The sequence below is a fragment of the Agelaius tricolor genome, unplaced genomic scaffold (assembly GCF_023055355.1).
Source record: "Agelaius tricolor isolate 1412-34295 unplaced genomic scaffold, bAgeTri1.0.p SCAF_5, whole genome shotgun sequence".
In the NCBI taxonomy this organism is placed as follows: Eukaryota; Metazoa; Chordata; class Aves; order Passeriformes; family Icteridae; genus Agelaius; species Agelaius tricolor.
Window position 1 is genome coordinate 10,129,152 of NW_027269265.1, and position 22,196 is coordinate 10,151,347.

Below are 22,196 nucleotides of genomic sequence, written 5' to 3' on the forward strand. Positions count from 1 at the left end.
AAGCTTAGCTTAGAGAGCCTCTGTGGAATCATGCATATATGTAGTTAAGCATGTTTAAATAAATTGTACATTTGCACATTCAGCATTTACAATTTATAGCTTATATAGCAAGAGGAGAGAAGTGACAATAGTGAAAGAGTGAAATAGGCTGGCCAAGTGACACGTAAATTATTAAAACAAATAAGCCTTAATTTAAAGTTATTGCTACCCTGCATGCAGTATGGTGTTATATTCCTTCTGAACTCCTGCTTTTCTTCTTATTTGTTCATTATTTCTGTAAGTGTTCTTCACTGCTCACACCTAGCAGTTTTCATCTCTAGCTTTATATTCAATAGTTTTCCATTTTGTACAAGCATTTGATGCAAAATTGTTTACATTTCAGAGAATTAGACTTTTGAATTTTCCTTTTTATCCTTTTTTCCTACATCATTCTGTGAATTTTTCAGCGATCACGAGTGTGTTAACATTGAAATACTTTAGTGGGATCACAGGCTGCATTTACTTTCCTGCTGAGTGATTTACATAGTCTGCAGGTGTATAGATTTGCTACATATGAGCTTTGTCATACAGGTAAAGACTTCTTGGATCTTAAATGGGATTATTTTGCATTTAATGTAGGAAAACAGCTTATGTCAGTGAAATTGTGCATGTATCTTACCTCCTTCATTTAGAACATTCAGAACTTTTGAAATTTTAGTGAGGAAAATCCCCTTCTTTCTTTAATTTAGGATTTTGAGGCTGATACATTAAGCAACCAGAGACTGGTATTCTTATCTCTCTACATATAGCCTAGATTTGTATTTACCTGTCTGACAGTAAGAGCTCTAAAGCAGCCAAATGCCTGCACTGGATCAGTGCACTGGATCACTGAGTACTGGATTAGTACTCAGTGTGGAAATGGTACTTTCACAGAACATAAGGGGCTACTCTGTGTTTGTATTGGTTTTATTATTTATCTGATTGAACAAACTACACACAGATGTTTTCAGTTATTTCAGGAGGCAATGAGAGGATGAAAGGGAAATTCAGTGACACATGTTTATTTTAGTTTCTATTCTTCTTTTGAAAGAATCCAGTTGTCCAATAGGTGTGACAAGCTTTAGTGTTTGATCCTCCCAAATACTGCTGTTCTGCGTGTCTGTCTTGCCTTCCTAAGTAAGGCTTTTATGAGTTTGGGGGGCAGTTTAGAAGAATTCAGACCATAGCCATGGTTGAAAGAGTGGCACAGTATGTGTTAAAAGAGACCCAGCTTTTCCTCTCAAATATTTATTCGTGTGATAGTTTATTTTTCTGGCAGATCAAGATACAATCTGGTTTTGGAGAACAACCAGATTAGATTTTTTTCCATCCTTCCTAAAGCAAAACAACCCTTCCCTTTTTAAGAAATAACCTTGAGTTTCTCATTTATTTAAGATGTTTTAGCTGCTAACAGGTTAATTTTTTTTAAGTTGCAGCATTTTAAACATCTGACACTATTCTACCAATGACACTCTCAATAAATCTCTCAACATGGTACATGTTTGCTGTGCAGGAAGGAAGAATACTGCATGGGATCAGAATGTTTTTGTTAGTGACACAATGCATTATGAAGGGACAGTCCTGATTCTGAATGTCAAAGCACATCAAATAAAGTATCTCATTAGCTTTGTCTGCTCTGCTGCTGCTGGTAGGGAAGGGTAAAAATGCTATGGCTCACAAGCAAAGTTGAGAGCTCCATACTTTTCTGTTCTTGCAGTTAATGTGCAATGAACTACACAAAATGTGGCTCATAGCTCTGGGAGAGATGGGTTGTCTGCTTCTGCTGATATTTCATAGTGTGGGTCAGCTTGTTTGGGTTTGGTTTTGGTTTTGGTTTGTTTTTACCCTTGGGTCCCTCCTCTCTCCATTTGCTCTAGGAAGGGAAGGATCAGGCTGCAGAACTGTGCTTTGCTGCTGCAGTTGCAGAGTAAGGGCTAAAAGCCCTGTTGGTGCTGTTGCACTGCCTGTTCCCCATGCCCGATCCTGTACAGTGCTGACAGGAAGGATGATAAACATTTGCTGTCCCTTGACATGATGAGACAGTCAGAAACATAGTTTACAGTACATTCTCTGCTGCTTGAATTATGTCCAGCAAGAAGACAGACTTTGCCAAGAATGGAGTAGTGCCTGAACTATAATATTTTTAGGCATAAATATATGGCGGTGTTGTTGTTAAGCTGGTTGTTCCACTTAAAATTTTTTTTGATTTAAGAAAATGTGTCATGGAAATGTCTTTTGACGATTGTTAGGATCATTTGCTCATCTTAGGACTTCTGCTCCTGTCTTTGCCTCTTCAACAGGAAAATCACTTCTGTGTCTTTTGAGACAGTCAGAGCCTTACATGTAGATTTATTTAAGATAAATACTTACTGTTTGTCATTATTATAATAGCAACAAAGACTGCTATTGCACAATGAGAGGATAGCAGAACTCCTGTACTGCAACCTTGCCTAATTAGGTGAAACTTGATCTAGCCTATCTTGTTCCTGTCACAACTGTGGCCTGTCTTGTTTCTTTAGAACATCTTATCACTGCTCGTCATTACTGCCTGAATTCATGTGCCAGTAGACCAAAAATACTCCATTTAAGTAGTTTTTCACTGTAGTTGTTGCACAGAAACTGTTATTAGGTTTTAGCTTTACACAACATTTTTATATTCACTGCTATTTAAAATTGTCCACATGAAGAATATTTTAAGGAAGGTTCTTCAGAATATTGTAAAAGCATCAAAAGGGAAATCTTGGCTACCGAAAAAGACTGGACTTAAATCTAAACAGTGGACCAAGGACAGAATTATAAAAAAGAAGGTGGGACAACATTGTTTTTTGTTTATTTGCTGTAATCTTAAGCAGTTTTGGATTTCTTTTTGTAAAACCAAGCATTGACTCTTTATAATGCATTAGAGAGAGAGAGTGTGTGTGTGAGATTTTTCTTGAACACCAGGGATTTTTGCCTTATGTGAGTTTCTTCTGTGTATAAAATGCCTGAAATTTTTAGTTTTATCTTGCATAGCTTGATTTATTATCATTAGTTTTTGATTCAACCAAAGTGGACTTCTGAGTATAAAACAATAGCTTTTAATTTTTAAATCTGCCACCTTAAAACTAAAGAAATGTTTTGGAAAGCTTTATTCCACTCTGATGGAAGGAAAATTCTGCTGGTTTGCCTGTTGAATCCCCAAGGATGTATTCACTTTTCATTTACTATTTTTTACCAAGCCAGATAACATCTTTACATCTGAGATTGAATGGCTGGTATTCCCTGAAAGCAATGCACTAAACAATCAGCATTTTGTTAATACTTCCTGCTTAGTGGAAGAAAGCTATGGTAGTACTTTGTGCATTCACACTACTGAAAATAAAGAAGAAAGAATAGTGCTGGTTCCATTTACAGCACTACATATGGTTGTGTGTCTATAGATTTTGTAGAAATTGTTCCTTGTTTCTAAAATGATACAATTATCATTGGTGCTGCAAATCACCTTTATTATTTGACAAAAACATAATCTTTAGTAAAAATACCATGTTGATTGGTTTTGTTTTGGTTTGATGGGGTGTCTTTTTCATGTTTTGCTGAACAGTTTGTAAAAGAAAAGATACAAATGCCTGTCTTTGTATCCTATGCATTTTCCATGGGATGATTTTTCAATGCAGTAGGTAGGTCAGGCTTTTCTGGAATTCAGTGGATTTTGGATGACTTTGCTGTAGCTGTTGACAAGGTCGAACACAAGACTGTAGAAACATCAGCACCTCCCTGTCCTTAACCTTGGCCAAAATATTTTTAATAATTTGAGAACATTACGTTCTATGGTGCAAATTCAATGGGACACTTCTGTTAAATGCGGATTTTGAAGATTGTTTTCTTTCAGGAAAATTGACTCACACTGAGCTCTCTCTTCACGTTTGCCTGTGTTGTCAGACTGAACTTTCTTTCTAAGTAAATTGCAGTGTTGCCAATTCCAATATGCAAAAAAAGACTTTGCTCCATATAATAAAACTTTACTCCCACCTAATAAAAGTAAAATACTCAATTTTTTGTCTTTCTTATTTATCATCTGGTTCTCGAGTCTTGGTGGAGGGTGTCCTTTTGTGTGGAGTTTGGGGTTCAGGGGGTTTTATTATGTAATAAAAGGATCTCTGAAGCTGAGTCATCTTGAATTCATTTAGTTTTGGTTTTAATTTATTGCCAGTTCACCCGTGTGTACTGCAAATTTTACAGCACTACAGTTATGTTGTTCTTCAGGCACATCTTCCTTAATGATTTGGAGAATAAAATATTTAAGAGTATTTTTAACATGTTATTCATATCTCATCAGCTGATGAAATGGAATGGGCAGCTTATACTTTAGGACTGTTTTAGCAAGCTTGTGATGCATTTGAGGTGGGGCATACTGGTTAGCCTGTCAGATGTGAAAGATTTAGATCTCTGAACATCAGAACTAAGTGATGTGTGGGATGCTGCACAATGAGATGCACTTGTAGTGCCACAGGGGTTCCTCCCTCCTTTTCCCAGGTGCTGTGAGGCCACACCTGACCTTGTACTGGGGGTCCTCACGTAGCTCTGAACCCTTTGGTTTGGAGGACCCTGGCCTGAAGATGTGAAGAACAGTGAACTATGAGCATCATGTTCATATTTTATTAAATAGAGCTGGTGGAGTATATGGACAATTGGAAAGATCACTGCACCACTGCAGCCTTGTTTTGATCTGGAGTCTTGCTGTCCTCCAGCCTTCTGACCTTTCCTGTGTATTAGTAATATTTTGTGCATTTGCAAATGCAGCAGCTGCTGCAGTTTTCTGAGAGTTTAGTAGGAATCCATTATTTAAGGAATTCTCATCTTTACAAGCCTTATCAACTTCCAAAATCCTTTGTTATAGCTGGGATAATTGCTAGTTTCTTAAATAGATTAGAATTTTTTTTTATTTTTTAATTAAATCAGCATAAAATTTTGACAGCTGATTTTATTGGTTTGTTTCAAGCTGCTTTAGATAAATCTCATTGAAATTGGGCAGGTAGTACTAGATGAGGTTTGTCATTTGAAGATTCACAGAAAAAAGATATTCCAGAAGATAGGATATCCTTAATGAAGACAGCAATTATTAAAAAAACCTCTGGAACTTCTTCAGGGCTACTTGATTTGAAGGTCAGTCTTCTGCTCTTGGTTGGTAAGACCCTTTTGCAATAATCCTGTAAGGAATCATATAATGTTAATTTGCAATTTTTAAGTATTGAATCATCATGAACATTGTAAGCATCAACTGATCAGAGCAGAAAATCTTTCAGGAAGAGTCTCCAGCTTCCACCTTTTAATAATAATTGTATATATTGTGAAAAGATAGCATATGGCCCTGTCTTTTAAACAGTGAAAGAAAGCAAAATTTCAGAGCCTTGTTTTGGGGAGAATAAAAATCCATTTTAATCTGTGTTGCCTGATGGAGAAATGTTATCAGGCAGAACTTGTTGGTGTACTTGGAATTATCCCTGTGTTCCAAAGTCTCTTACATGGTAACCGGTGTCTTGACAGTCCTTTGGTAGAATTATTTGCGTCAAGGAGCAACAACAAGATCTCTTGCTGTTCCTCCAGATGTAGCAATTTAGGAATCAAGCCAAAAGATAATATGATGCAGGGATGTTGAACTCATTCTGTAGCAAGTGCCAAATTATATTTTCCACTAGAAAACATCACAAGAGGCATGTTTTATAGATTTCTCTAACTTCAGGCTTTGTTGCTTTAGCTGATGATGATAAATATTGCACTTGGACAGATATTCTTCTAAAATAGCAGTTTCATATGTAATGCAATCTCTTTGTTTTTTTACTTTGTCCCTTTTAAGCTATACTCATTTTCCCCTGCTGTAGCCACAAGTTTACTGCCCACCTTTTAAAGTTTATGTAAATCTCAGCTCCTGCTTGGTTTTAGCAGAACTGTCTGAATCTAAAGCAAGGCATTTCAATGTTTTAACAAATAACAAACAGCTTCCCTAAAGATAATGTCTAGAGATCTGGCAGTGGGTTCACTCCCATGGATTGACTCTGACTTCTTATATAGCAAAATGTAGTCTAAAATCTGATACAGGATTATAATGCCTAAGTGATGTCACTCTTCTGTCCTAGGCAGATGCTAGAAACTTAACATTTGTTAGGTCAGTTGTTTTTTTTTAGTCCTGTTGATATTTTGCTTCTCACAGCCTGTAGTCTGTGGGTTGTTTTCATTGTTTACACAAGTGAGCTCTTAGTTGCTATTGTTTTCAGCAGGTATTGTTTTCCTAGAGCTCTGGAAGTCCTTCATTTCACTGCTGTGAACCTTTCATTAAACAGTTTGTGGATCTGTCTTGCAGATGATTGTTGCTGTCTCCTTCCTTTAGCAAAAGTGCTGGTTTATTTCCCTGCCCTGCCAGGAGTAAGGGGCTTCAGATTGCAGATCTACAACCATGCTGTAGCTCTTTTTCTGTCAAAGAAAAGAAAGTGTCCTAAGTATCCCCTCAGCAAATAAGTACCAGGTAGGTGTAGGTTTTTGGAATAGCCTGTTGAACACCTGCTGTTGCATATGACAACTTGTGAAGGGAGCAAAAGCAACAATCCTGGGAGTCCTGAGAGGAAATCTCTGTGGTTCTGTCAGTTCTTTAAGCCTTCACAACATGTAGGCCCTAAACAAGATTTCCCTACATCTTTATGAGATTTTCTTTTAACTCTATACTTCTACATTCCTAAAAGAGGGCTTAAATACTTAATTAAAATTATTCCTGTGCTTCAGCAAGAGAAGTAATTTTATGCACAGCTTTTGTCTGACAAGTTCCTGGTTGTGCTTTCTGTGGGCAGCTTGTCTAGTGCAGAGCATGGTGAAGGTGGATCTCAACATGGATTTTTTTTTTTCCAGTGATAGCAAAATAGCAAGTTAATGTAACTAGCATATGAGCTGATGCACAAAAAAGATTTTGTGAGATAAGTAGATTGAAGTACATTTAGGCAGCATGAACTTTTCAGATTTGATCAAAATCAAAAGTGTTGACCATAAATCATATGACCTTGTTCATATTTTTGAGTAACTTCATGAATGCTTGAGTTTACCAATAGTTAAATTTAAGGTTTTAATGTTTGTTAGTAGCCCATAGCTTAATACTTTACATTTTTTGTGTCTGAGATTCACTCCCAGTTTTGTGTATTCTTTTGCAGGCCATTTGGAGGCAGTTGGCTTCAGATTTGAAAGTGTAGTAGGAAACTATTGGTTTCACAAGTCTACATTTTGGCAGAAAATTTTGCTCATTTTTTTATTCTGTGCAAGCTGAAGTCTGTTGGTTACACTGCCTTTGTGAATTTTACTAATACAGTCAAAAGCATCACTGGGCTTTAAATTTTGTAATGAACTCTAAGTTTACACAGCTTGAATGTGAGTAGGATGTGAGGAAAGCTATTTAGAAATATGGAAATTGATTGTAGTAATTTCTCATCCCATATATGGGGAACAGATACAAGAAGATGTTAGAGTAAAGAAATCTTCTGGTGAAAACCACAGTAATTGATAATAAATTTGCTGTATGTCCTGATGCTTTAATTTGAATTAAGGCTCACAAGCATACTGCAAAAATTTCTTCAGCAGACTTACTTTTAAAAATAACAGATTCATTCTGAAGATAAATAATTATTGGAAAAAGCATGCTGGTGAATAACTTGTTGGTTAGATGGATTTGAAATGTTTCCTATTAATACAGAGAAGTTAAATTGTTTAATCTTACTTCTGTTTTTCTGGGGTTTCCACATAATAACAGCAGAGATTTATTTGGGATTTGTTTCTTCTGAAATCCCAATAGTATAAAGAAATACTTGTGACTTCAGTCAAGAAAGGACCTTTAGATGGCTTTAATTCAAACAGCTCTGTGGTTATAATTTCATACTCTGTGGGTTTTCTTAATGTAATTGCTTAAAGTTTTACCTAATTACGTCTGTAATCATAAAAAGGGCTGTGTTCCTACTGCAAAAAAATGAAAACTCTGCTTTAATGCTTGAAATGTACAACTACAGCCTCTACAACTGTAGCTGATGAAAGTTTCATATAATAGAATGAATCCCAGGCAAGCAAACTTGCATGAGAAAATTGATAACTTGTAACTTTTTTTCTGACCATTCTACATGCAAAGTTGTGCATATTAATATATCTCATCACCAAAGGGATGATTTTTGTAATTATTCACATTTTGCTTGCTTCTCATTCTATAAATTTTCCAGTAACTGAAATTCTTAGTCTTACTCAAAGTTCTTATTTGATTGATGGGACTAGGACATTTCAGTAAGATATGGGTTTGGAATTTCCACTTAAAACTCTATTGTAGTAGCGAACTCCTGGGACTCCTGAGTTAGCAAAATCAAGGACAGAAGTTGTTAAAATTCTTGGGACATGCTGAGGTCTCTGCTATTCTGGAGAAATTAACTTGGAACAAGTCCTGTCTTCACTGATTGTTCTCATCTCAGAGTTGTAGGCACCGCTGAAGGCTCTGAAATGGCAAAGCACTGCAAGATCATGAATGAATGTTTTGGAACTCTTTGTTAAGGGAAAATGCATGGTGAGAAGATAATGCCTTCCAGTTCCTGTGAAACAGAAGGATTCAAGTTGGCATTTCTATCAGAAATTGTTTTGTACTTTAAGTTCATTGTGTGTCAGCCTTGTATTTCAAATGTCTGTTTAGTGATCTGCTAGAAAGGGGGTTTTTGTTTGTTTTTTTCTTGTTCATTTACACAGTGAAAGTTCTAGGCTGGTTTAAAGATGAAAAAAAAGGCAAAGAGAGAGTGTAATATGACTAAATAGTAGTATGTGACTTTAGCCATCTTAAATATCTGGTATGTTTTTAAATTGCAGTCATATGTTGGATAATTCTTAAATTGACAAAAGTTTTTCAAAAATTTCTCTATTATCTGCTCTACTGTTAATATCATGTAGGCATTCTAAATTTGAGTAATAAGAGTAATAGCACAAAGAGAAAAATTCATGGTTTTCATTTTCTTGGGATGTAGGAGTGTTTTATCTTAACCTTGGGTTTTTGCTGGAGTGATCTTGCTTCTGAACTTTCCTATATGTGTCTTTCTTTTTTAAGTTATGGGCATAAAATTACATGCAGGAAAATGTAAAAACTTCAGATCAGTTTTTGCCAGGAACTCTGGTTTTGTTTGGAAACATGGGTTTAAGTTAAAAAATGGTTATATGGAAAAGAAAAAGTCAGCTGAATAGTTTGCCATCTTCAGTCACTTACTTTTTGTAGTAGAATACACCAATATTGCTGTAAGAAAATAATCTTAAACTTGTTTTCAGTACTAATGTTGCAGGATGTTCTGAAATAATATTTGTCAGGTTCCTTTCTAATAGCTTAAATACCTCCGTTTGGTGTGAGTAGGGTATCAGGAAATACCTACTTATATGGACTTTGTTATTTTTACAATAAATATTATCAGCTGTCTGACGTAGTAAATTGGCTTGGGCATAAGGCAGTGGAGGTGTGGGTGTACAATTTTTCTTCTCAAGCTGCAGTGTTTTGGGTCTTGGTAGCATGAAGTAATAGTTGAGAGAAATGTAGTTCTTGTCTCCAAAAAACTGTTAAAGAGGATTTACTTAACTGTATACTTTTTTAATTCATTAGCTGAAGATGAAAAAGAGGTTGGGTTTTTTCAGTAAGATTTTAGAAAAATAGTGAGGCAAAGACTTTGTTGGCTTTTTAGACCATACCTTAACTAAGAATCAACATGCTACATCAGCTGTCTTTGGGGTGGCAGTCTAGTTTTACTGCAGTCATAAGTAATTGCACACTGAACTAGGGGAGTGTAACTTAAATAGCAAAACACAGGTAGAGAGGTCAAGGTGGATTCTAGGACAGCCAGACCAAGCTCATTTAGAAGAAAGGCCATTAGAGCCATTTGAAAGATGATTTGTTTCTGTATAGTTGTGTGTAAGGCATTTAGTTGTGACTTGTGGGATCTCTGCTCTGGTAGACAAGGTGAATGTATCTCTGGCACAGCTCTTGGAATCTTGGTTAGGGATGAAGAAAGCAATGAACTGAAAGGTTACAGAAGTCTAAGGAGACAAAACGATATTTATCACCTCCTTGGCAGCACTTTAGCACTTCTGCATATTAGTGACTTAGATTTGTGTCTGATGTGTTCTTCTAGCCAGAACAGCAAAGGAGGATCTCCAAGGAAAATAATGAGGTGGCCTTGCAGGTGCATATAAGGCATGGTGAACAACACTGAAGAAACCATAAAACCACCTGTTAGTGTCAGGCACATGGAGAGTAGAAACAGGTGTAAAGGGCCAATTTGACATAAATTTCTTGATAGAGAGTGCAAAGTGATAAGAAAGAAGATTGAAAGTGAAAACAAATAAATTGTGCTTATCAGGACTGACACAGAAATGCAGCTGGGTAAAGGCTATAGGCAAGAAGGGTGACTTGTTTTGATAGTTGTCAAGAGTGAAAAAGGCACACCAGCGAAAAGTTGGGAAATGTTTATTGCAAGTTTGCAAACTGAGAGCATTAGCTGGACCACTTTATGGAAAAAACACCTTTCTCTGTTTTACATATGGTACAGGAAAAGTAGAAATAGATCTGAGACAGAAGACTGAGGAAATGATTTATGTCAATGATGTCTCTCCTGCAGCTCAGGTTGATTGGGTACCTGTGTGATCTGATGAATGAAATCTAGGGAATCATTGGAGAAACATGGCTAAGAACTGTATTACTGCCTTGTAGAACTTGAATTGACAGCTAGGCATTCATAAGAGTCAATTGAAGATTGCCAACATTTCAGTTTCCTTAGCAGGAGATTCAGGTCTAGATAGATAAAACTGTCATCTGTGTGAGTGATGCCTATTGAAATTTTTGTAGGTAACATTATTCAGCTGTAGAAGGAGATAAGATAATAAGCAAGGAAAATGTTCTTGTAGGTTTATCCCTGTTTCTGTCTCCTTGAGAAACTGCAGAGATGATGAAATGTGTCCTTTAAATAATACATGAAGTATGGTTTGAAGAGGGAATGGATGAAGGGGAGAGACCATGCTAAGAGGAATGTGTGCAAATATTAGACAGGGATCTGTTGGACAGAGAAGATTCAGTTGTGGTACTGACTCCAAGTCCTAGGAGGAGGTCATCTGTCAGCTGGGAAGTGAGAGGACAGCAGTTTGGAAGCCAGCTTGGGAGGTTTGCTGTAGCTTATTTGGTGGGCAAAAGACCTGAAATGTGATGGGATACACTAGAGTTTGCATGAAGGTTAAAAAACCAAAAAACTGAGTGAAAATAAATGAGAATTTGTGAAAGTTGAAATCAAACCATTGGTTGGGTAGCAGGAACTATAGAGGGGAGTAACAGGTAGTACCCATCTGTGTGGTGAGAAGGAAGAAGTGTAAGGTTTGGAGCTTGATGTTTATTGTGGAAAAAAGACATGATTTAGCATCCCTGAGGTGATTTGCTTGTGAGTGTTAGGTTGATCCTGTTGAGTGACATTGTGTTCACATATTAAAAACTGTGAATTGAGAGATGATCAAAGAAATGCTACAATGGTTATGGTCACAATTTTAAAAGATAGGTTTTGTTCAGCTGCTCCTATTTAGAAATCAATTTAAAATGAGAAATCAAAGACTTTATCAGTTCTTTCATGTCCTAATCTTTGGTGAAGAATGCTTTTTTTCTGTGTAACTGGTTTACTTCAGTAGGTAGACTTGGGTATTTCATGTATATTTCACTTGCATTCCTCAGCAGCAAATTTCCAGACTCCATCAATGCTTATTTGTATTTTTATCACTTCGTGGTACCTCTGATTCTTACCCATTCCCACCACAAACAGGGACAGGTATGACATTGACTTGAAGTTGTAATTAATATTGCAATATATATATAATGAACATTGTAATAATGTTCAATATTTCGAGTCTTGCTGTGTATGTTTCAGGATATTTGTTTTGCAGCACAATGTCTCCATTAGTATTACTCAACCAGTTGAAAACAAATCCTTACCTAATCAAGTTTCTTTGAGGAGTGTTACACCAACTGTTGGCTGCAGCACCTTGCTTCCTCATTAGTGAGATACCTTTCCCTGGGCTGAAACTGTGCCACCCAGCTTTGCACAGGACAATACTGATGCCCTCTGAGCTCAGGAGTCAAGTGGTGTGATTGAGGTACAGCCAACTTTGGCCTGGTATTGCCAAGGGAACTGCGAGTTCATGTAGTGCTTGAGATTGGAATTTATGGAGAAGTGACTGAGATAAATAGGATAACTCACATCTACAAGGCTTTTCTTTCTCTTTCAGTTTGTCTGCAGAAGCAGATATATAATCTTGAAGGTTTAATACAAGTTTTCTGGGCTAGTGTTACTTTTACAGCAATAAGGAAATCAAAACCTGGAAACCATGTAAAGTCACATGATGTTAAGACATTCTGTATATCCTTTCATACCAAGAAAACAGGTCTTCCACACATGATTCTGAGGCAGTAAAGCCAGGGTCACCTGGTATTCTCAAAAAGTTTCAGAAGTTTGGGTTTTGTTCTGAAACTGCTATCAAGTGCTGTGAGGAAACTGGAATACTGGCACTAATAATTTTGTTAGACTGGTGTTATTTACTTAGATATTACACATTCTTTAAATTTAACTGTAGAGGGAAAAGGAGGAAAAATGTGTTTTCTATTTCCCCTGTGGCTAAAAGAACTATGGCATTTAAATGGTGGTAAGGAAAACTTTAACTAGGCTTTAAGAAACTTCCTCTTGCAACAGGAATCCTGGATTTCTGGGCTGGATGGCTTAGGGAAGTGGTGGAATTTCCATCATGAAAGGCTTTTCAGAACAGGTTAGACAAGCATCTCTGCAGAATAATGCAGGTATAGTTTATCCTGCCTGAGGCCAAGAGACTGCATTAGGTGACCTCTTAAGGTTTCTTCTAAGCCTCTTGGTTTATGTTCATGTCTGTGACTCTTTCTTCTTCAATATGAGGTCAAATTCCACTAATAGATTCAACATCAGTCACTTGTTATATGACCACAGTCACTGAATATTGAGACTGTCTGAATCTTCTGTTGGGGGAACAATAAAGTTTTGAGCTTTTTACAGTAGGTGGTTACAGGCCCATTCATTATTATCTGTTGGCTGCATCCTGTAGCTTCCTCCAGCTTTTATTACAGCTTTTACCATGGCTTCCTTTATGCTGCTGCTGGAAAAACTCGGGGGTGAATTCTGGTATATTTTCAGTTCTGGTTGACTGCTTCTTGTGTTGAAGTGTAGGTACTTGAAAACTTCAGGACACAGCATGCAAACTTGGCAGGCTGAGGGAAAGTAGAAACCTGGACTGAAATAGCCTGGAGGACTGACGAGACTGAGAGCTTGAAGCCTGGGCTTTCTTGGAATTTGTCCTGTGTCTATTTCTAAAGTAGACAGACTGCTCTTACTCAGTATCTAGCTGTTATTAATGGCAGTCTCCAGTCTGGCTGATGCATGTGTCCCACAGATAAAAGTATTATGAATGTTTTTAGGAGTTGCTTATGCAAATTGGAACACAACTTTTATTTACCTGGAGAGTGCTCATTTAATGAAGAGCTGTTATTAGGTTCAATGTGTGATGCCACATTTTATTTATGGGAAAGATCTGGCAGAACTTTCATTGCATGTAAATTTACTAACTTTATCATGTTCTTTAGGGACACTTACTGTTATGGTATTTTTTGCCTTCCAAAACATGATCTTCTTCTCTCTTTTCCATCCACTGTTTACAGAACAGTGTTGTCACTACAGATGGGAATTAAGGTACAGAGAGAATGTATAAAATTATTCAGTTAATTTTAAGCAGGAGCTTAGGGTAAGGTGTCTTTCAGAGTATTTAGTGCATTTTAGGAATAGTTATCTTTGAGTATATCCTGAAGTTTCTGGTTATTTTGCAAAGTATGAATTTATTTTCAACATTTAAATGCTATGATTTCAAGCATCTAACACAGCTGAAACTTGTTCCTTGTTCCTTTCGTCTCAACCTTGTTTTCAGACAGAACTGAAGCATTTCAACTCAAGCTTTTATAAAAAAATTGTCAATTCAATGTACTGTCAAAAAAAATTAACACAAAGGACTAAATCTTTGTCAAAGTTACAGGAAACTGAAAACAACTTTGGAATGTAGTAAATAATCCTAGGCATACATTTTCATTTACAGAGGAGGAAAAAATTTACTCATAATCTTATGTATGTCTCTCTTTTTTTTAAATAGTCTGCTGCTTTTCTCTTTATTTCTTTCAGATGATATTAACTGTGTTTCTGAGCAACAATGAACAGATTCTGACAGAAGTTCCAATTACACCAGAAACAACCTGTCGGGATGTAGTGGAGTTCTGCAAAGAGCCTGGAGAAGGGAGCTGCCATCTGGCTGAAGTATGGCGTGGAAACGGTAAGTGAAATGTTCACTGGAAATGGAGTTTAATATGTGCATCAATGATAAAAAAAGAGTGACTTCTCAATACTAATGATTCCAATTACATATTGTACTCTTTTTTTTTTTCTTTTTCTTCTAGTCTAGTAGACTTTGATGCAAAGGATGGTAATTCAAATAACTGTAGAGATTAATGTAATTCTTGACTCTTCTCTGTTTTGTTCCTCAGCATGAAGTATTTGATAAAATGCATGTGTAAGGCCTGTTAGTGTTCTGTGTTTGTTTTTCTAATAGGATGGAGGGTATTTAAATGACAGTAGGGAATCTCATGATGATGTTTTTTCAGTCAGTGGGTGCAGATCACTACCTGCATTCTTTCCAGTCCTATTTCCTCATTGCTAACATGTGAACACTAGCTGAAATTTAAGAAAGGGTGTAGATTATTTTTTCCCTCTGTATCATGAATAGCAGATGTTCTGCAGACAGTGTTATGGCAGAATGGGACGTAGTTAGTATCTCTCACCTATTCATGAGCATTTCCTCTCAAAGATTTGCCAGTCTCTCTTGGAGCAGGTAGTAGTGTCCATATCCTATTTGTGTTGCCATTATTATTTCACAGAATCATGAGGCAGGCAGTTCTTTTCAGGAATGTGTCAAAATCCATGCACAGTAAATTCTGGTTTTAAATGGATTCTTGTAGTTGCATGTTGTACAAACCTCCAGGTTATTGTTTATCAATGTATGGATGGAAGCAGAATTGATGGATGGGATAACAGACATGTTCATAGAATCACAGAATAGGCCCATGGAAGGCTTGGGATTGGGAGGGACCTTACAGATCTTGTAGTTCCAATCCCCCATTCTTATCTCTTAGTTATTAAAGTGACCCCTATTTAATGTAATTTGTTCTGTATAAAGGCTGATGATGTCATAACTTGATACTGAATTCTTCAATTTTGTATAGAGGTGTTTTATTTTGCTTGGGGCCTGTTTTGCCAGACAGACACAACAGGCATTATTCAGATGCCTCTGGAACTTTTACCTATAGGCAGTCCATAATATTTTCCTCCTAGAAAAACTATGCCTCATCTTTTTCTAAACTGTTCTAAGACTTTGTAAAAGGAAAAGGTACCTGAAGAAGTAATTTCCTACCTGAGTGGAAACTCAGAGTTTAGGCAAGAGTGAACAGAGGAAAGGTTAAGAATTGTATGCCTGCAATTCTAGGAATACAAATTCAGTACACACTCAGTTAGAAGACTTCTCTTTAAGGATAGAACTTGAAGAATGGTTAAAACTTCTTCAAATTGGAAATTTAGGTTATGGAGTCTATGATGCCAAGTGCATCACAGATTTCTAAAATGGATCTGCAGACTTCAACTACACTCAGATATTCCTAATATTTTCCAATCCCTTGTCAGTGATAGTGTCATATGTGGTATTGTTTTTTCTTTTGCTTTCACAATACTTTGAAGGTGTACTTCTTTAAAAATGTAGGAAAGAATGTTGTCACCTAGCTTTAAAGGGTGACTGGAAACTGGAAAAGTGATCCACAGCATCTTCCTGGAACACTTAAACCTTGCAAAACTTGGACCTTAGAAGCACAGTTTTTCTATGATAACTTTTAAGAGTGAGAAAATATTTTATCTGTGGGTGTAATACTTTATTTCTCAAAGTGTTAGATATTGAAAGCTACAAGGCTTCTATAAAGTGGGAAATAGAGTTTATCCATGAGGTTGCAATGGAAGGACTAAGACTAAATTTTGGGTATCTGCCCTGAGAATTATCTTTCTTTGATCCCATTAAAGTCAGTGGAGATCTGGATATTGCTGTGAATAGAATAAGGAGATGTCTGATTTTAGCTGGTTGTTTTCTGTTAATTCTGTTAAATTTCTGTTAATCTCACCCAGTTTACTGAAGTGGAGATCTACATACAGACACTTAGGTGAAGGAGCAGAGGTCTGCCCAGAGCTTCTACCTGTTGTTAGCTCTGATCTTCTGGTAAAACTCACAGGAAGATGCTTTCAAAAAGGTAGCTTGACTTGCTACATTCCCAAGGTGATAACTGTATAGATCTATTCCACTGAAAGTGTAGAACAGAAAACATTGGAGAGAATGAAAGAAAAAAATAAAACATCACTTATGTTTCTGGGTCTTTGACCCATAGTGTCAGCAAAAATGATATCCTGCACATTGGTTTTGAGGCTCTCTGATGGGACTTTCAGCACAAATGTTTATTTCATTGTTCTTAAATGTAGGATGCTGTTAGAAAATCTGTGACCTCAGCTTCTTGACCCAAAGTCTAGGGTGCATAGATTTCTCAGTGGAACAACCTGGGCATATAGATGATAATTTTTCCCACTGCTTCTTCTGAGAGCTAAATTGAACTCTTTCTACTGAAATTTTTTTAAAGAATTTTGCCTGGAGCAGAGATCTGATTTAGAAAACAAGAGTCTGAACAGTTAAATGCGACAGTTACAACAACCAACTTTAAACTATGGTTCTGAGTGGGAAGTGTGAGGCAATTTGCAGTAAAACTGCTGCATGTTGTGCCAGTGGAAAAGCATATTTTATCTCTTTTATTACACTGTCTCTGATCCCTCACCCTTATCCTCAAAAGATCTGCAAGTGTTCTTTCAGAGGACATTTTGGAAAGTAAAATTCAAAACAGAAATTAATACAGCAAATCATGGGCTGAAGAAACACGTGAGATTCAGTCACACACTGTAAGTGGTCTGTTTTCCTGGCAGTCTCTCCCTGTGGCACAAATGACAAATTACACCTCCCTCCATAAGAGTGACTCTGCCTGGCCTCTTGGGAACATGCTTAACTCCTCTGCTCTACAGGTAGCCACAGCTTCTTTTAGGCAGCCCAGCTGAATAATGCATTCTACTCAGTCTATTCAAATTCAAACACTGAGGCTTGTGGACTGTAATCTTATCATCAGGTACAAATAACAGTTTGCATGCCCAAAAGCCTTTCTAAACTGTATTGCTCTAGCAAAATACTGTCTATTTCAATAGTCTTCCTGTTTTGAATGTGTATGTGCAAGTAGATGATAAACACTTGATTTTATTTTTAGAGGATGGGAGACCAATTTTCTTCCAGAAAAATGTTACTAAATCCAAAAATTATGTAAGATTTCTACAGTGCAGAGGAAGATTGCAATAGTTTAGCTGTTGGAAAACATATTGGTTTATTTATTATTGTAGCTTTCATTTCTTTGCTTTTGTGTGACAAAGATATGGTTGAGGGCTTCACAAGAGTTGTAAAATAGTTTAGGTGTTGTTTGCATTAGATTCAAGAAACTGATTCTTCTCAGAGCTGCATGGCCTAAGCATTTCATTTATTCACATTTGATTTTTGTATTTCATTTTCGGTTCCCTCTCCTTTCCAGTTTCTTGAGATCAGTAGTAGTTGAAAAACTCAATAGGGTTTTTGCCTGATATATCAGGCTTTGTCAGTTTGGAGCTTACTCTTTTTGCAAGGATTTCTCATGCTGTAACAGGAGACAAACCCAAAATGTTCTTCCTCATTCCCCTGTTATTGTAAATAGCAGTCAGTAAGGAGGGTCAAAGACAGGTGTGAGGCAAGGAACTTGTAGTATGTTTCAAGAGAGAATTGATTACAACCTTTAAATCCACCCAGTACTTAATTTTTCAGTTCATTTACACCTGGAATGCCCTTCAGCAACTGGTCATAACATTCCTCAGTGTGGTGGTAACATAGGAACCAAGAGAGTGTGAAAGAAATAGTTTCTTACTCTGAGTGTACTTCTGCAAACCTGAGCAGGGAAAAACTCATTCCAGAAATCACAACTCCCCTGTGGAGAAAATCCATTTTATTTTATTCTGGTTTCGTGTAGAGGAGGCATAAATGTGTTTATTTCACATAGCAGGATCCTTGAAGTTAGGATAAAAACAGAATTTGAAGACTGAAACTTACTTTTAAGTAGTGGATTTGTAGCTCCACTAGAAGAATTTTGCAACTCTTTCCTGAAACATTGGTGCAGTATCTGTGTTTCAGATTTACAGGGTGTTTTGTTTTGGAATACTTAAAACTAGCCCATCCTCAAAACTTTTACTTAAAAGGAAAGGAGTATAGCTCATTTCTCAAAAATATTTTAGAATCTTGATCCAGCTTAAAATCAAAGGCAGTTTTTTCAGGTAAGCATTTATCATAGTTTTCTGTTTTGTTATTCATGAAAACAAATGTTCTCTAGATAATTTTTAATGTATTGCTAAAGTATAGGAATACAGCCTTTTTGTTATTACTCTACACCCATTTTCCTATTTAATGTTTTTGTCACACTCTCAGAATGCTCTCTTCTATTTAATTTTTTTTAAATTATAATAAAGTTTGAAATAGTTTTGAAAAACCAGTTACTGACAAATATTTCTGAAGCTATAACAACTAGGAAAAAATTAACTGTAGTGTTTCTCTTTGTTTTGATTTGATTTGGTTTTGGTTCTTAAAGAACAGGGATTTTCAGAAAATATCTCTTGTACTATTATACTACAAATATAAAATCATGCTTTCTTCTTGCGCTTCTTATAGATTTAAAGGATTTTAATTGTAGGAAGGAATGGGGATTTCAATTCTTACCGTGCCTTGTGTCAAGTGTTAATGTCCATTTCTTCTTCCTCTTAATTTCCTGAATTTATTTAGTGTAGCCAGGTTGCACAGAATGATTAGTGCTGCTCCATCTTTCTCTTCATGGTTTCAGTGATGTTGATGATGCTGTTACTACTTTAACCTGTTTTCTGTCCTACTTCAGGATAACATCCCAAACTGGTTTTGTGAAAGAACTGCTAAACTAGTAGGAAACACCTTTGCCATTTCTTTCCATTGTCACTGTTTGAAATATATTAGTCTTAGTTATTGAAGGTGCATTATGTAAATGACACCTCTTACTTTGACTGGTTCCTGGGATCAGGCCTTGCTTTTATTAGGAGACCAGCTCAACCAGGGGTGAAGCTGCAGCTACTCCTCACCATTCCATAATTAGTCCAGCCCTGTTACAGCTGGGTTTGTCCAGCAATTTTTCTGTTTGGGAGAAATTCCTGAAGATTCATATCTTGTGTTCTAAAGTCTCTGAACTAAACCACTTAAATATTTTTACATTCAGTGATGTTTAGAAGACTCATGCTGCACTTTAGGTGGATATGCTTCAAAGCACTTGAAACCTTACTTTACTTTAGAAGTTGAAAAACCTGAAAATCATGCTTTTAAAATTCCTTTTCAAGAACTGAGTAGTAATAAGCTACTGACCTTATTCTTGTGTGCTTAAACATTATTGACAATGTTTCTATGACACCACTTGAGTGAGGGACAGGAAGAAGTGAAGCAAATCATCAATTTTTTAAATGCAGTTGTTGGTTTGGTTGTTTGGTTTTGGGGGGGGGGGGGGAAGTTTTTTTTTCAAGAGAAATAACCAGTCACCTGGTGAATATGATTAGCTTGTGGTTTGAATGACCCTTCCCCACTGAAAGCAGCTAGATCTAACTGTGGCTAAATTGTGTTAATCACATACCTACTTGACATGACATATTTTGACAAAAGTTTATTGTATTAAATGCATTGTAAAACTATTGATTAAATTGTATTGGGTTTTAACAATTTGTGAATTGGTTTTCCCAAGCCCTTTCCAAGATTGCTCTTATATCTTTGAATCATTTTGACTTCTAATGTCAAATGAGTGAAGTATGAAATGGATAACAGAGGTACTTTTCCTGGTAGGAGATAGTGTGGTTTGGGTTTTGGAGACCAAAAGTATTTTGCTTTTAATAACAAAGTATAGTATATAAAACAATAAAATTTTATTCTGGTTAGAAGATATATTTTGGTTCCTTAGCAAGTATTAGATCTTAAAATGGGGATTTTATTATCTTAATAAAAACAACTGGTAATAAATGCAAGTGTAATTATGGAAGCAGTGAAAAACTTGTCTTCTTAAATGTATTTTCATTTTGAAATACTAAATATATAGTGTGCAGTGTCTTACTAACAATATGTATGATTAATTTAGATGAAATAATTACTGCATGCAAATGTTTTCTTGGGGAGAAGCAAAGAGACTGACTGTTGCATAGAACTTAGTCTTTATTTGTTCAAAGAGTTGCCAGTAATTCCACATATACTGGAAGGTAGTGTCTGGCAAAGTTTATTAGAGTGGGAGTACCTGCTCAAGTACTTAGAAGATTAAATGTCAATATAATGATAAAGCTTTTTGTCTGTATGGAAACCCAGAGGTTCAAATTGAATGAACCATTTTAATAATAGAACAAATGGCCCATTTGGTGTTGAAGGGGAGCAAAGTTGCTATTTCCTAAATTAGTGTTCCTAAACACTGGTATGGATTTGCAAGCTGGTTCTGTAGTCCTGTGGAGCAGCAAGCTGTGTTACAGTGACAGGCCAGCTTTTAATACCATACATCCAGGGGATGCCTGTTTCTTAGACTTCATGTGAGACAAAATACATCAGGTAGGTTGAATTGCTACCAGAAAGGACATTCTGACTATTAATAAGAGTTCTGTATAACACTGCTTGACTTTAAGGAGTTGTGATGAGGTTTTTTTGGTTTTGTGCTTGCAGAGCGCCCCATACCCTTTGACCACATGATGTATGACCACCTGCAGAAGTGGGGGCCCCGCAGGGAAGAGGTGAAATTTTTTCTTCGTCATGAAGAGTCGCCAGCTGAAAGCAATGAACAGAGTAAGTACATTTATCCTGTAGTGTTGTGGCTAAAACAGATTTTAAAAGATTTCTGAAGTGGTTGGTTTTCAGTTCTTTCAGTGAACCTCAGTGGTTATATGTAATACAACTTCCTTGTACCAAAGCCATTTTAAACCTTCCTCAGGGGCACCTTTATTCTTGTTCTTGTGCACCAGTTCTCTTCTTTAGAATAATTTTTACCAGTCTGTTGAGTAACAGCAAGATCTGTTTGTATTCTGCTTAATTTGGATCCAGAAAAGTTGGTGGATATTAGAGACTTGATGTAGTTTTTTCTTATTGAAAGTCCTTACATTTTGAGAGGGTAGAATGGTTCTTTTTTTTCTTCTTTCAGTTGCACAGAGAAAGACTTGGTAAACTCCTTTGCCTCCTTTAAAAACTCAGATCTGTTTTACAGACATCACTGGCAGAGGTTTCAATGCCTTTGCTTTCTCAATACTTCATGTAGGTATATTTAAAAGTCAGGAAAATTTGCATCTTGAAAAATTGCTGGTCTGCTTGGTTCTATAGGAGAAGTGTTTATATGAAGCAGTGCCCTATGAAGTGGGGTTTCTTAAAAGACTGGAAGAAAAAAATAGAAGTGTTTTAGCTTTCTGAACTTACTGGGGTAGACTGTACTTAATCTGTGAGAAGATTTTTGAGACTGTAGACTTAATGGCTGTCAGACTGTCTGAAGGACAGGAAAGGTGTCTCAGTGAGGTGTGTTTGCATGCCCAGATTATCCTGACTCATTCAACTAATCTGACTGCTTTTAACAACAGGATTTCAAGTCTTTGAGTCCTTATTGCTTTCAGCTGAGGCTTCCCTTATTTTTAAGTGGTTCCGGCTTGTTTTGAATGCAGGAGACCCAAAAATGTGTGAGGGATTTGTATTAATTGGATACTTTGTAAAATGGTCTATTATCCTTTGGGCAATACAAATATAAAGTATGTTAAGAAATTTAAGATACACTTAAAGCCAAAGAATTTCAATGTGCAAGGAAAGCATTGCTCCTGAACCATGCTTGCAAGGCTTTTTAATTCATCACTGAGCTATGGATAGATTTTTATATTAAAGTTGTTTATAAGTTAGAC

General features: G+C 36.4%; 1 protein-coding gene and 1 long non-coding RNA gene across 6 annotated transcripts in view; one reads left to right on the plus strand and one right to left on the minus strand.

Moving 5' to 3' along the window:
• Positions 1-22,196, plus strand: part of PPP1R13B (protein phosphatase 1 regulatory subunit 13B) — a 69,222-nt gene that overhangs the window by 10,845 nt on the left and 36,181 nt on the right. For 4 of the 5 annotated variants that reach the window (XM_071426334.1, XM_071426337.1, XM_071426335.1 and 1 more), the window contains exons 1-3: positions 2,685-2,825; positions 14,265-14,412; positions 20,986-21,105. In XM_071426334.1, the coding sequence (XP_071282435.1) occupies positions 2,700-2,825; positions 14,265-14,412; positions 20,986-21,105 (394 nt within the window). In that variant the 5' untranslated portion in view covers positions 2,685-2,699. Of the gene's footprint in view, positions 1-2,684; positions 2,826-14,264; positions 14,413-20,985; positions 21,106-22,196 lie in introns of those variants that run through there. The other variant, XM_071426336.1, reaches the window with a different exon arrangement.
• LOC139589734 (uncharacterized) overlaps positions 1-22,196 on the minus strand; it is a 79,735-nt gene that overhangs the window by 3,853 nt on the left and 53,686 nt on the right. The window lies entirely within an intron of this gene.